Source organism: Gorilla gorilla, chromosome 1 (genome assembly GCF_029281585.2).
Source record: "Gorilla gorilla gorilla isolate KB3781 chromosome 1, NHGRI_mGorGor1-v2.1_pri, whole genome shotgun sequence".
NCBI lineage: Eukaryota > Metazoa > Chordata > Mammalia > Primates > Hominidae > Gorilla > Gorilla gorilla.
This window is the reverse complement of record NC_073224.2, coordinates 42,462,464-42,475,552: the sequence shown is the minus strand read 5'-3', so window position 1 is coordinate 42,475,552 and position 13,089 is coordinate 42,462,464. Positions and strand designations below refer to the sequence as shown.

At 43.2% G+C, this 13,089-nt stretch overlaps 1 protein-coding gene and 1 long non-coding RNA gene across 3 annotated transcripts in view; one reads left to right on the top strand and one right to left on the bottom strand.

The window, feature by feature from the left end:
* The window catches only part of SMYD2 (SET and MYND domain containing 2), a 56,467-nt gene extending 53,520 nt beyond the window's left edge, over positions 1-2,947 (top strand). For both annotated transcript variants that reach the window (XM_031002268.3, XM_063708632.1), the window contains one exon: positions 2,517-2,947. In XM_031002268.3, the coding sequence (XP_030858128.1) occupies positions 2,517-2,597 (81 nt within the window). In that variant the 3' untranslated portion in view covers positions 2,598-2,947. The remainder of the gene's footprint in view (positions 1-2,516) is intronic.
* On the bottom strand, positions 2,579-11,865 carry LOC134758932 (uncharacterized). Its single transcript, XR_010134709.1, has 2 exons — positions 10,058-11,865; positions 2,579-3,120 (listed from the first exon to the last, which is right to left on the bottom strand). It is a non-coding gene; the product is annotated as an uncharacterized lncRNA (long non-coding RNA).
* Positions 11,866-13,089: the final 1,224 nt, after the last annotated feature.

Below are 13,089 nucleotides of genomic sequence, written 5' to 3'. Positions count from 1 at the left end.
ATGGGTGCCCACATCCAGAGGGCTGGCCGTGATCACACGCCCAGCCTGTGCCTGGAGGAATTCTCCATTTGTTTGACCTTTGGGATTTTCAGAATGATGATCCCCAATTGTGGTGAAATCAAGGAGGTAGGATATGGAGAGTTAGGGTTAGGATGTTAGAATTGCGCATTTGCTGTTTCTAAAATGCACTTAATCATCCTCTCAGTTCATTGAGGACCAGTTACATACCAAGACCCTCGTGTGCTTTTCCTTTGAATTCTCACAAAAATGAGAGGCTATCCTGATGAAGAAAGTGAGGTTCAAGCAGGTTAAGTGAGTAATAGCCTAGGGTACATGGGGGGGCCTTCATGAGGTTCTAAATTGAAAGCTTCAGCTCCTCCCACTCAAGCTGTGATGAAACTGGTGGGGAGCCAGGCCCCTGGGCAGCATTCGCCTTCGGTTTGATGGCGGCCCTGTGCTGCCCAGGAGCCAGGCCCCGACCCTCACATCACGGGAGGTCAGAGTCATCATCCTGAGTATTGATTCTCATTGTTTGTGATGTGGAATTCACAGTCAATACAGTGTAATTTAGGGGATAGTCCATTTACTCCTGTAAGAGACTTTATAAAATGCTGGGGCCATGGACAGGGCCTGCAGGGCTAATCTTTCACCTTCTCCAAAGTTTCCCAATAGACTATTTGCGAAGATGGAATAAGGCCCACATCCCAAATAAGAAGGGTCAGGGCACAGCCAGGCTGGAAGGGAGCACAAAACAAAATTTTCTGTTTTAAACCATGGAATTTGTCTTCTGAGAATTAGCCATTTAGGTCACGATTGCAAAGTGTGTCAGGTGATTAAGTAATAGATCAATGAAGGCTGGAGCAGATCTGAGCAAGGAACATGAGTCTTGAAACGAATGCCTGGGCAGAGTCGGCACCTGGAACAGGTGATTTCCGAAGGCTTGCACTGTTACTTGGCCTGCCTCCTCTTGGCTTGAGATCTAGGAGGAGAATATATAATAGATAGTAATGCCTGTCATAGTCACAGGCCATTAAAAATTCTCTGGGGGGGCCGGGCGCGGTGGCTCACGCCTGTAATCCCAGCACTTTGGGAGGCCGAGGCGGGTGGATCACGAGGTCAGGAGATCGAGACCATCCTGGCTAACACGGTGAAACCCCGTCTCTACTAAAAATACTAAAAATTAGCCGGGCGTGGTGGCGGGCGCCTGTAGTCCCAGCTACTCGGGAGGCTGAGGCAGGAGAATGGCGTGAACCCAGGAGGCGGAGCTTGCAGTGAGCCGAGATCGCGCCACTGCACTCCAGCCTGGGCAACAGAGCGAGACTCCGTCTCAAAAAAAAAAAAAAAAAAAAAAAAAATTCTCTGGGGGAATACTTTTTTCTCTGAGTAATTTGGCTGAATACAAAAGAGCAAATACATTCTTAGAGATGACATTTGATATAAACTTCCTGTATGCCAGGTGCTGTTCGAAACACTGTATCTGAATTAACAACCCTGAGAGGTAGGTATTATTCCAGTTTTACAGTTCAGGAAAATGAGGCACAGAGTGGTTAAGTAAATTACCCAAGGCCACACAGCTAGGAAATGATTAAACCACTGGAAACTTGACCATTTAACATTGCCTCACTATAAAGAAACCTTAAGTACATTCTCTAGCATCCCTCAATGAAACCTGCTACCTTTCTTTTAAGTTTTTAGAATATGTGTTAAAAGGAAAGAGTATGCTTTTCGAAAGGGAAAAATAGTTTAACTACGTCTTGCAGGTTAGTAATGTCAACTAAAAATCAAAATAGCTTTGATATAAAATTCACTATGGACTTTACCAGCATCACCTATTTTCTGGGTTGAACATAATCAAAAAAATTAGTCCTTAAAGCATGTTTTACTGAAAGATCTAGAATCTTGGGGCAAGAGAATGTCATGAAATCAGTTTCATGACATCATTTCTCCAGCTGGATATTTTTGCAGAATGTTTTACCTAGCAGTAGACACTGGATGAGTTAGCTACCAGATAGTCTTGTCTCCTTTTTAAAAAAAAAAACCAAGGCCAGACACGGTGGCTCACGCCTGTAATCCCAGCACTTTGAGAGGCCAAGGCGGGCGGATTATGAGGTCAGGAGATCGAGACCATCCTGGCCAACACAGTGAAACCCCCTGTCTACTAAAAATACAAAAAATTAGCCAGGCATGGTGGTGGGCGCCTGTGGTCCCAGCTACTCGGGAGGCTGAGGCAGGAGAATGGCGTGAACCCGGGATGCGGAGCTTGCAGTGAGCGGAGATCGCACCACTGCACTCCACCCTGGGCGATAGAGCGAGACTCCATCTCAAAATAAATAAATTAATTTAAAAAAAATAAAAATAAAATAACAAAAAAACAAGTCCTGGTGGAGAACATAGGCTCTAATGCCCAGTTTGCATCCTGTGCCTTAAAGCAGAGAGATCCAACTTAAAGTTACCCCGGGTGGAGGTGTGAGGAGATTGGCTTCTAGGCTCTCATTGTTTGTCTTGCTTTTTCCTAGGCCATCGCAATCATGGAAGTAGCTCACGGCAAAGATCATCCATATATTTCTGAGATCAAACAGGAAATTGAAAGCCACTGAAACTATGCAGCATTTCAGTTTTCATTTAAACACTTAGTTCAGAAACCTTAAAGGATTTGAATATTTCAAATTGCACACGTCACTCCAGCATCTCTGTAAAATAATTGGAATGAAAATACTTCTTGCACTTAAACACTGCACATGCCATACTTTGAGGTTGGTCTGAATCTTGAACTTTAATACCAAATTAATTTTGAATGCTTTTGTTTCCTAAGAGATAATGGCATGGTTTCATATGTTATACTTTGGACAGACAGAGTTTTAAAAATGGAATTATTTTTTCTTTCATGCCTCTTGTAATGTTCTGAACAAACTTGAATGATGAAAGAAAATAAAAGAGATTATCAGTATTTGAGGTTTGTATTTTCTTCTGTCTCTGGGGAGGATTTCTCAGTGGTGGTGGGAGCCCAGTCTTGGAGTGAAAGTGACACCTGCTGTCTATAATTCAGCAAGCTCAAGTCTTCTCCATGGGACTGGGGTCGGGCAGCCTCTTTATTCTGCAGTTGCTTTTGTGGGGCTGTGCCTGTGGAGGAAGAAAATGGGAAGAAAGAGAAAAAGGTACAAGAAGGAAAGAAAAGTATCTGTGGTGGAGGAACAGTCCAGTGACCCAAGTGCCCTCCAGCAGGCGAGGTTTTGAATCTGTTCTCTGGTGCCTGGTATTCCTTCAGTGTGTAAAGGTGCTTAGTGCATGCTTTGCTTTCTTGGCTTTTCTGTCCCCATCTGTCTGAAAGCAGACTTGCCATCTCTCATTCTGTTGATTGTTCTGTGCAGTACTCTCCTTTTTGGAAAGACTCCAGGGTATGCTTGGGAAGGAAAAAAATTTTTTTCCTTACCAACCAACCCTGTGTTGTTGAGTAAACACTGATCTCTACCCACACAGACAACAGGAATCCAGCTTTCTGCAGCCCCACAGCCTAGACAGCAGCAACCTAGGGAGTTGTTTGTTAGCAACCATTGCACAGAAGGACCCAGCACACGTTCCTGAGTGCAGGGGTGTTACTCTTCTTAGAAAAGCGTCTTGTAGTCGAAAGAGAGGAACTTCCCCACTGGTTAATAAGTAAAGCCTGTTGAAATTTACACGTCAATTACCTTTCATAGTCATGGTCCGAAAACAGCTAGAACAGCTGTAAATCTGGTACATTTTCCTTCCCTCCTCATCTACACGCACCCACATCTTCACACACACTCATGCCCCTCTTTCACACGCAGTTTGCTGCACACAGTGGGATTTAGCAGATAGAATGTATTCTCTTGTCCTGTGTAGTCCAGTAAGACATTTATTGAACACCTGGTACTATCTATGCTAAATGCTCTGAATAGCTCTCTAGGTGCAAAGAGAAGAGTAAGGCATGGTCCCAGATCAGTGGAACTTAGGTTTTAAGAATGTTCATTTACTATACATTCTGTGATGAAGCCTAAAATAAACTTAGCCTACCATCTCTATAGGTTTTATAAAATTTGCAAAAGTAATCCTTTCTCAGTAAATTCAAGTAATGGAAATGTATATGAAAAAAGTAAACTTCTTTGTTCTTCACCAGTCCCACTGCGTGGAGCTGACTGCCATAAACAGTTTGCTTTATATGGTCCCAGGTTTTTCCATTCCTGGATGATGATGTAGCTATATAAATAGATTTAGAAGAACAAAGACAGGATGGTACTGACATAGGATTTTGTAACCTGCTTCTCCAAACGAACAAAATGGATCTCTTTGCATTTCAGCACTTACAGATTTGCCTCATTCTATTTAGAGGCAGAATATTGCATTGGATGCATGTCATCATGGACTCGGTACTTCTATTTATGGACAGGAGGTTTTTTCCCAGTTCGCTGCTATTACAAACAATGCCACAATGAATGATCTGAAACATAAAACTTTGCGTTGTGTGGTAGCATTTTGGGGAATAGATTCCTGGAAGTGCAATTTCAAGATCCAATAGTGGGAATATTTTTAAAATTTGAATAAATATAGCCACATTTCCTTTTGTTAAAAAAAAAACTGCATCAGATACAAATAAGATGATAGATATAATAGTATTTGCTTTCCTCTCCCTCATAACATTGTATTATCATTAAAATGTTTTTGGCAATGTAATGTGTGAAATATTTTGTTTTATATGCATTTATTAGTGAGATTGGACTGTTTTTCATATATTCAGGATTTATTTTATTTCTTCGGTGAATTGACATTCATGGCTGAGCTGTTTTTAGCACAACACTTTCTGACACCGAATGTTTGAGGTTTTATCTCACACCAGCTATTCTCTAACTCTTCGGACACCAACTGTGTGTCCTACAATTCAGTTCTATTCTGATACTACCCTGGAGTTAGCGTCAGACTCCATAGGTTTAAAGACTCCATCCCACAAGACTTCCCTCACTTCAGATGCCAGTTGGAAGGATCTCACTCGGTCACCCAGGCTGGAGTGCAGTGGCGTTATTTTTGTTGTTGTTTTTAGAGGTGGGGTCTTGCTGTCTTGCCCAGGCTGGTTTCAAACTCCTGGCCTAAAGGGATCCTCCCACCTCGGCTTCCCAAAGTACTGGAATTATAGGCATGAACCACCTTGCCTGGCTCCCAGGTTACCCAGTTTCTATCTGACTTGGCCACAAAGTCAGGGGGTTGCCACAATCCCCTCGCCTTCATGTTCGATAATTTGCTAGAATGGCTTATCAGAGTCCGGAAAACATTTTACTTCCTATTACTGGCTTATTGTAAAGGATACAAATGAACAGGCAAATGAAGGGTACATAGGGCAAGGTCTGGAAGGGTCCTGGGTACAGGAACTTCCATCCTCATGGAGCTGGGGGTGTGACATCTTCCTGGCACATGGACGTGTACACCAACTCGGAAGCCCTCCAAACCCCATTGTACGGGGTTTAAATCATTGATCATTTGACTTAAATGATCATTAGTCATTTAATAAAATCATTAGCTATTGATGATTAACTCAGTCTGCAGCCCTTCTATCTTCCCCACAGGGTGGGGAGTTGAGGCTGAACATTCCAAGCTTCTAATTAAGGCTTGGTCTTTCTGGAGGTCACCCCTCATCCTGAAGCGACCTAGAGGCACACCAAGAGTTGCTGTATTAGAACAAAAAAGACTCCTATCAATCACTTAGGAAATTCCAAGGGTCTTAAGAGGAGCTGTGTCCCAGGAACTGAGGACAATGACCAAATAATCTTTCTATGACACTAAAGGACACCCTTTTGGTCTCTGATCACAGATTACTCATAAAAAAGGATGATATTTACTGGCACATTTGTAGCTTCCCGTGTAGTCACTGGTAATCCAGTCTATCATCCTACTGCATGAAAATGTCTCCCTAGCTGAGGCCACTCAGGCGTACAGGCTTCTATTTGATCTTGTCAGGTTCCACAGGCGAGAGTGATCTTGGCAATATGTCTTTACCCTTTCAGGCCTCTGGTATAATTGAGCTAAGAGACAATATCATCTCTTGTTCTGAGCCTTTTTCAAGATGTCAGCACGATACTGGATTTCCCCTATTACATAACTCATTTAATCACTCCTTTGCCCTCAGCTGCTATTTCTCCTCTCCATTTATCCCCTTTGTTCATTCACCTTTGGAAGAGACATTAGGTTCCACCTCTGTGCTCGTCTAGGTTGCAGACAGCAATACTAGTCTAACAAAAATGCCTCCCCTTCAGTCCACTCCCTTCAGGTAGGGTAGGATTCTGTAGGTACAGAACTAATGGGCTATTTCTGACACTAGGCAATAGAGCTGCATTCACTGGTAACCCTGATTTTGCCAGATAGGATGAAGGCCTGACCTGCCCCATCAGGCCCTTAAGAATTCTGACATAAAGGTTTAGAAACGTAGTTCAGTTTCTTGCTTAGAAATCATCCCTGCTTCTAGCACTGGTAGTTGCAGCCCTGGTCCTGGGACCACTGCATCAGATAGGAAGAAGAAAGTTGAGATGATGTAGGAAAGGAGAAAAAAAAAAAAAAAGTACGGTTATACCAGCATCTTTTCCTTGGGAAGAATGGTGGTCATACCAGCACTCTTTTCCAACCCCTCTGCCCCAGTTTCACCAGGAAAACAGGACTCTCTCCAGTGGGGACGCTCCCTTAGGCCCCCCTTATTTTATGTGAGCACACACTTGTGAAGGCATGGAAGCCAGCCCTTCCTGCCTTTATCTCCCCCCATTTTAGACAGTAAATATTTCAACTGCCTGTTCCAATTCTCTATTAAGCCATTTCTCTGAGGATAATATGCAACACAAAGTGCCCATTTGCTGAGATATCTCTTCCCACTGGAGGACACGGTGGGCTGCAAAGTGTGTCCCTTGGTCTGGAGTGGGTGCAGTATCTTCTGGTTCTTTTGTAGCACTCTAAGCATACTTGCATCTACCACTGGGTAAGCAAATCCCAGTCCAGAGTCAGTGTTGATTTCTCTCAGGACCCAGTTGTAGCCTCCTGGGCCTACTGGCATTAACCTGACTTGTGAGCTATGTTCAGGGCCCCCCACCCCACCCAAAACAGCCCTTACTGGCATTTTGTTTCTCAGAGGGTGCAACAGGAGTATGTCTAGATTGAGTCCATCTCTGCATTATTGCAGCCTGTCCCTACCATGTCCACTCATTTCATGGACCTAGGTGGCCACCTAGGTGAGCACATGAGGGTATCTGCTGTTGATTCCATTTACCTTCTGATGTCAGAAGGGTTTTCTTTTGATGGGCATTGATACGTCCTACTTTAATGCACTCTTCAAATTCCTGTGGTGGTTCCCATCTGTGTGGCCCGTCCCTTTAATGGCCCAGCTTTCCATTCCCCTTCTGCCTGGCCATATTCACCAGCACCAGTGAGCTGGTAAAAACCAAAACATGGTGACAAACAGCAAGCAGTTCAGTCCACCAAGCTGACTTTTACCCTTCTCTGATCAGAGTAGTGACCTTCCAAACTAGATGTCCATTCACTTTGGAACTGTAGTCCATAAACCAAGCAGTTCTTTGTTGGTTAGTGAAGGGCTGTTTCTGGGCACTGTCCAAGTGGCAATAGATCCGACAGCTTCTCATGCAGTACCAGTCAGTCCTAGGACAAAACAGCTTCCCTGTTTGTGAATATGTCCTTGCATTCCTCAGGTAACAAGATCCTGTATAAACCATTTCATTTTATGGTGGAACTCTTCTGGGCACTGCCATCCATGTTAGAGTGCTTCTCCAACATCACCTAAGGCATTATGGGTATTTCAGGTTTCAAGATTATTTTATGCCCTTCAGTCATAGGAGTATTTTCAATTAATGTCTGATGAGATGAATTGCTTCTCAAATGGAAATTTTCTAGTCCACAGTCCCAGTAGTCATCGCTGGGAGGTGCTCACAGGCTTTTGCTATAAGTCCCAGCCAGCGCTCCACAAAGAACTATCCCACAGAGATTTTGTGTATATCAGCACTCCAGCTTTTATTCTACACTGTGTGGGCTTGGGCAATCTTACTGGTTCCCATTTAGCATGTCCAATTAATATTGCTTGAAGATGATTTATACACCTTCTTCTTTGCAGACACAGTTCCTCAGTTAAACCTAATGTCCATCCCCATAATACATTCAGATGCAACTTTTTGTACAAATTTTCACCTTAATCTCATCAACCCTTACAGTCCTAACTGCAGCCACCATCGGACATCATCAACAAGTTTTAGTTTTACAATATTAGGTAAAGAAAGTGTTCCCCAAGATGACATAATATCCATTCCCACAAAACATTCAAGTAAAGGAGACACAATTTTACAAAAAGCCTGTTTAAACATTCTAACTTTCATAATCCTGTCAACTCTTCTGTATTCCCTCAACCTAATTCTAGCTTATGTTAGAGCTTCACCAGTGGGTTTGGATACCACAGTCCATGAAGCCCCCATGTAAAGGAGTTCCAGAAATTTCTCCACCCCCTAAATGGGTGGAGTACATAACCCATTCATGTACATAACCCATTCATTTACATAAAGCTTTGGGTCCCCAGCAGGGGGTTGAGGCAAAGAACTCTGACCTTTTTGTCAATCTTTGTCTTGGTTAATCTTACTATTGTCCTGTGATTCCAGGTCAGGTTTCTCATTGTAATCTTTGCCTTCTGGCTTTTAAAATTTCTCCAAACTGGAGTAAATAGAGTGAACTTGTTTGGGACCCTTTAATGTTGGGTGACTGATATGTTTTTGCTGTGTCCCCACCCAAATCTCATTTTGAATTGTAGCTCCCATAATTCCCATGTGTTGTGGGAGGGACCTGGTGGGACATAATTGAATCATGGAGGTGGTTTCCCCCATACTGTTCTCGTGGTAGTGAATAAGTCTCACGAGATCTGATGGTTTTATAAGGGGAAACCTCTTTCCCTTTGGCTCTCATTCTCTCTTATCTGCTGCCATGTAAGACGTGCCTTCTGCCTTCCGCCATGATTGTGAGGCCACCCCAGCCACATGGAAGTGTGAGTCCGTCAAACTTCTTTTTCTTTTTACCCAGTCTGATAAAGACATACCCGAGACTGGGTATGTCTTTATCAGCAGTGTGAAAATGGACTAATACCATTAGAAGACACTTTGGTCCACCCAAACTTTAATAGTGCTGTATTAAGACCTTTGTTTTAACCCTATCAATGTCTGTCTTAGTCATACCTTTTTTTTGCTTGTTTTTTTTGAGATGAAGTCTCACTCTGTCACCCAGGCTGGAGTGCAATGGCATGATCTCAGCTCGCTGCAACCTCCTCCTCCCAGGTTCAAGCGATTCTCCTGCCTCAGCCTCCCAAGTAGCTGGGATTACAGGTGTGCACCACCATGCCCGGCTAATTTTTTTATTTTTAGTAGATATGGGGTTTCACCATGTCGGCCAGGCTGGTCTCAAACTCCTAACCTCAGGTGATCCACCCATCTTGTCCACCCAAAGTGCTGAGATTACAGGCGTGAGCCACCGCACCTGGCCTCATCCCATTTTTTAATAACCATTCAAGGTTTTCACCCTGCTGGGACAAGTCTGTTGACTCCTTCCCTTTCTTTTTGCTTTTTGTTTTGCCACTATCAATGTTTCCTTTATTCACTCCATTTCTTAACCATTTAAAAATTTCTACCCTCTTAGGATGAATCCCTGGACTCATCCCTCTACCTTTCACACCTATGCCTAATTCATATTTTCCTGTGAATTAGTCTAGTGTTTTAATTAGCATCAGTAAGAACCATGAGAGGAAGCAGAGATAGCAAATTTGATAGGGCTTCTAAGACTGTTGCTCAGTTTTGCAGCAGTAAAGTTATATGCGACACCCACGCAAAAGGTGCCCATGCCTCTTAATCATAACATTGACCATGATCTTGGCAATGGGCATATTCAATGGGTGAGTGTCCCAATTACCAAAAAGCTAGTCCCACATGACTTGCATACACAGTTTATCAGGTACTTCATCAGAGTGTTGCTTTTCACATTTATAGAGGGAGCTGGACAACCTCACTTCTCAGAGTAAACATACCTCATAGTGCCTTTTATCCAGTCCACCAGGCTGGTTGTTTCTTCAGGAATAACCTGCTGTGTGTCTGTGTCAGATATAGCCATCTGTGATTGTTCCACAGTGAGCAGTGAGTCCTCTGTCAACCCAGGCGTGCTCTTCCATTCTGCAGCATTCAAAACCAAAGATACTGTCTCTAAATCAGTTACTCTCAGAATCCACTTAAGTAAGGGTTTTTCAGGAAGCTGATATTGATCTACAAATGCAACAACTCTTCCACACTATCCCCCCTGGTTTCAATAGTTTATTGGTTGTACCTTCCCCCTACACACACCACTTTCTTAGTGACCAGAGGTCTTAGAGGTACCCTTTGTTGTCTCCACATAATTCTACCCTTTGAGGGCAGCTTCAAGGCTAGTGGCCAAAGTTCAGACTGACCAAAATCTGAGTTTGGTTGAGCATCAAAGTCCATCCAGCACTCTTTTAATTTCACTTTAGCTATTACAGATATAACAAAAACCAAGGAGTTATATATTCTGCACTTTTCCTATTCATTTACATTTCCTTATGCATCCAATGAACCAATTCCTCAGCAGTTAGATCCACCTCCAAATTCCATTTGTAACTAAATTTAGTCACTGATAACAGCACAGCTGTCATGCTGGTCCATATCATGGGTGACCACATGACCACCCAGGAATCAAAGGTTCTGTATCTCCCACCCTTTCATCCTTTTTCTTCCCAAACCACTTTTCCATTAGCTAGGACCATTCTAGTGAACCCTAAATTTTCTGACACTAAATAATCAGGGTCTTTCTAATCCCACTTCTGACACCAATATGAGCTGTTTTGACTCACAACACTTCTGAAACCAAATGTGTGGTGTTTTTGTTTTTATGCCTCACAACCATTCTCTAACTCTTCAGACACCAACTGTGTGTCCTACAATTCAATTCAACTCTGATACTAATTACCCAGAGTTAGTGTCAGACTACACTGGTTTAAGGGCTCAGTCCCACAAGACTGCCCTCACTTCAGATGCCAGTCACAAGTTATTCAGGTTCCCAGGTTAACCATACTTCTGTCTGACTTGGCTACAAAGTCAAGGGGTTCCCACAACACCTCCTCCCTTATTTTATGTTCATTAATTTGCTAGAATAGCTCACAAAACTCTAGAACACACTTTACTTTCTATTACTGGTTTATTATAAAAAAGACAAATGAATAGGCCAATGAAGAGGGTGAACATAGGGTAAAGTCCGGAAGGATCCTGAGAGAAGCTTCTATTCCCAAGGAGTTGTGGTATGCCACACTCCTGGCATGTGGATGTATTCACCAACTCAGAAGCTCTCTGAATGCTATTGGTCAGGGGGTTTTATGGCAATTCCATTACATAAGCACAACTGATTAATTCACCATTGAAATTGACTCAATCTCTAGGATCTCTTTCTTTCCAGAGGTTGGGGATAGGGCTGAAAGTTCTAAGCTCCTAATCAAGTCTTAGTCTTTCTGAAGACCCACCCCCATCCTGAAGCTATCTAGGGTACCACTAAGAATTGTCTCACTACAGCCGGGTGCGGTGGCTCACGCCTGTAATGCCAGCACTTTGGGAGGCCGAGGTGGGTAGATCACAAGGTCAGGAGATTGAGACCATCCTGGCTAACATGGTGAAACCCCGTCTCTACTAAAAATACAAAAAATTAGCCAGGCTTGGTGGCAGGCACCTGTAGTCCCAGCTACTCGGGAGGCTGAGGCAGGAGAATGGCGTGAACCTGGGAGGCGGAGCTTGCAGTGAGCCGAGATCACACCACTTCACTCCAGCCTGGGTGACAGAGCGAGACTGTGTCTCAAAAAAAAAAAAATTGTCTCACTAAAACAAAAAAGCCTCCTATCACCCTTGATATGAAATTCCAGAATTTTCTGTGATACCACATGGCCATTGCTTGTTTTGCTATTTGTTAATGTCTTTCATAATAACTTCTGAGCTCTGTATATATTGGGGTATTAGCTCCTTGTCATATATTAAAAATATTTTTACTCTAGTTGTCCATTAACTTTATTTTTCATGACCCTTGCTGTACAAAAGCAGATTGTTTTCATCTTTAAGTGAATTAAACTATTATTGGTTTATTGTAAAAAGTAATATTACTTTTTATTTAAATCTTTGATTTGGCTAGAATTTTTTTTTTTTTTGAGACCGTGTCTTGCTCTGTCACCCAGGCTGGAGTACAATAGCGCAATCTCGGCTCACTACAACCTCCGCCTCCCGGGTTCAAGCGATTATCCTGTCTCAGCCTCCTAAGTAGCCGGGATTACAGGCACGCGCCACCACGCCCGGCTAATTTTTGCATTTTTAGTAGAGACAGGGTTTCACCACGTTGGTCAGGCTGGTCCCAAACTCCTGACCTCGTGATCCACCCGCCTCGGCCTCCCGAAGTGCTGGGATTATAGGCGTGAGCCACCACGCCTGGCAGAATTGTTTAATAAGATATACAGGCCAAGCACGGTGGCTCATGTGTGTAATCCCAGCACTTTGGGAGTCCAAGGTGGGCTGATCACTTGAGCCCAGGAGTTCAGGATGAGCCTGTGCAACGTGGCAAAACCCCATCTCTATAATAAATACAAAAATTAGCCGGGCATGGTGGTGCATGCCTGTAGTCTCAGTTACTCGGGAGGCCGAGGTGGGATCACCTGCACCCAGGAGGCACAGGGTTCAGTAAGCCAAGATGGTGCCACTGCACTCCAGGCTGGGCGACAGAGCGAGACCCAGTCTCAAATAAATAAAAATAATAAAATATCCCATGGTATTCCTTAATAAATTTTAATTTTCATTTATTGAATTACTTGAATTATTTATTATTTTCCCATGCTGATTTGGAAGGGTACCATTATCATTTCTCTAAGACTTTGGTTTATTTCTGCAGTATTTCATTCTATTGATCTATTCTTGTGCCAGTAAAATACTCTATTGTTGCACTGCAAAACTTTTAGTATATACTAGGGCTAATCCTTCTGGGTTCCCTTGAATTTTTCTGGTGGCGTTGTGATTTTTTTAT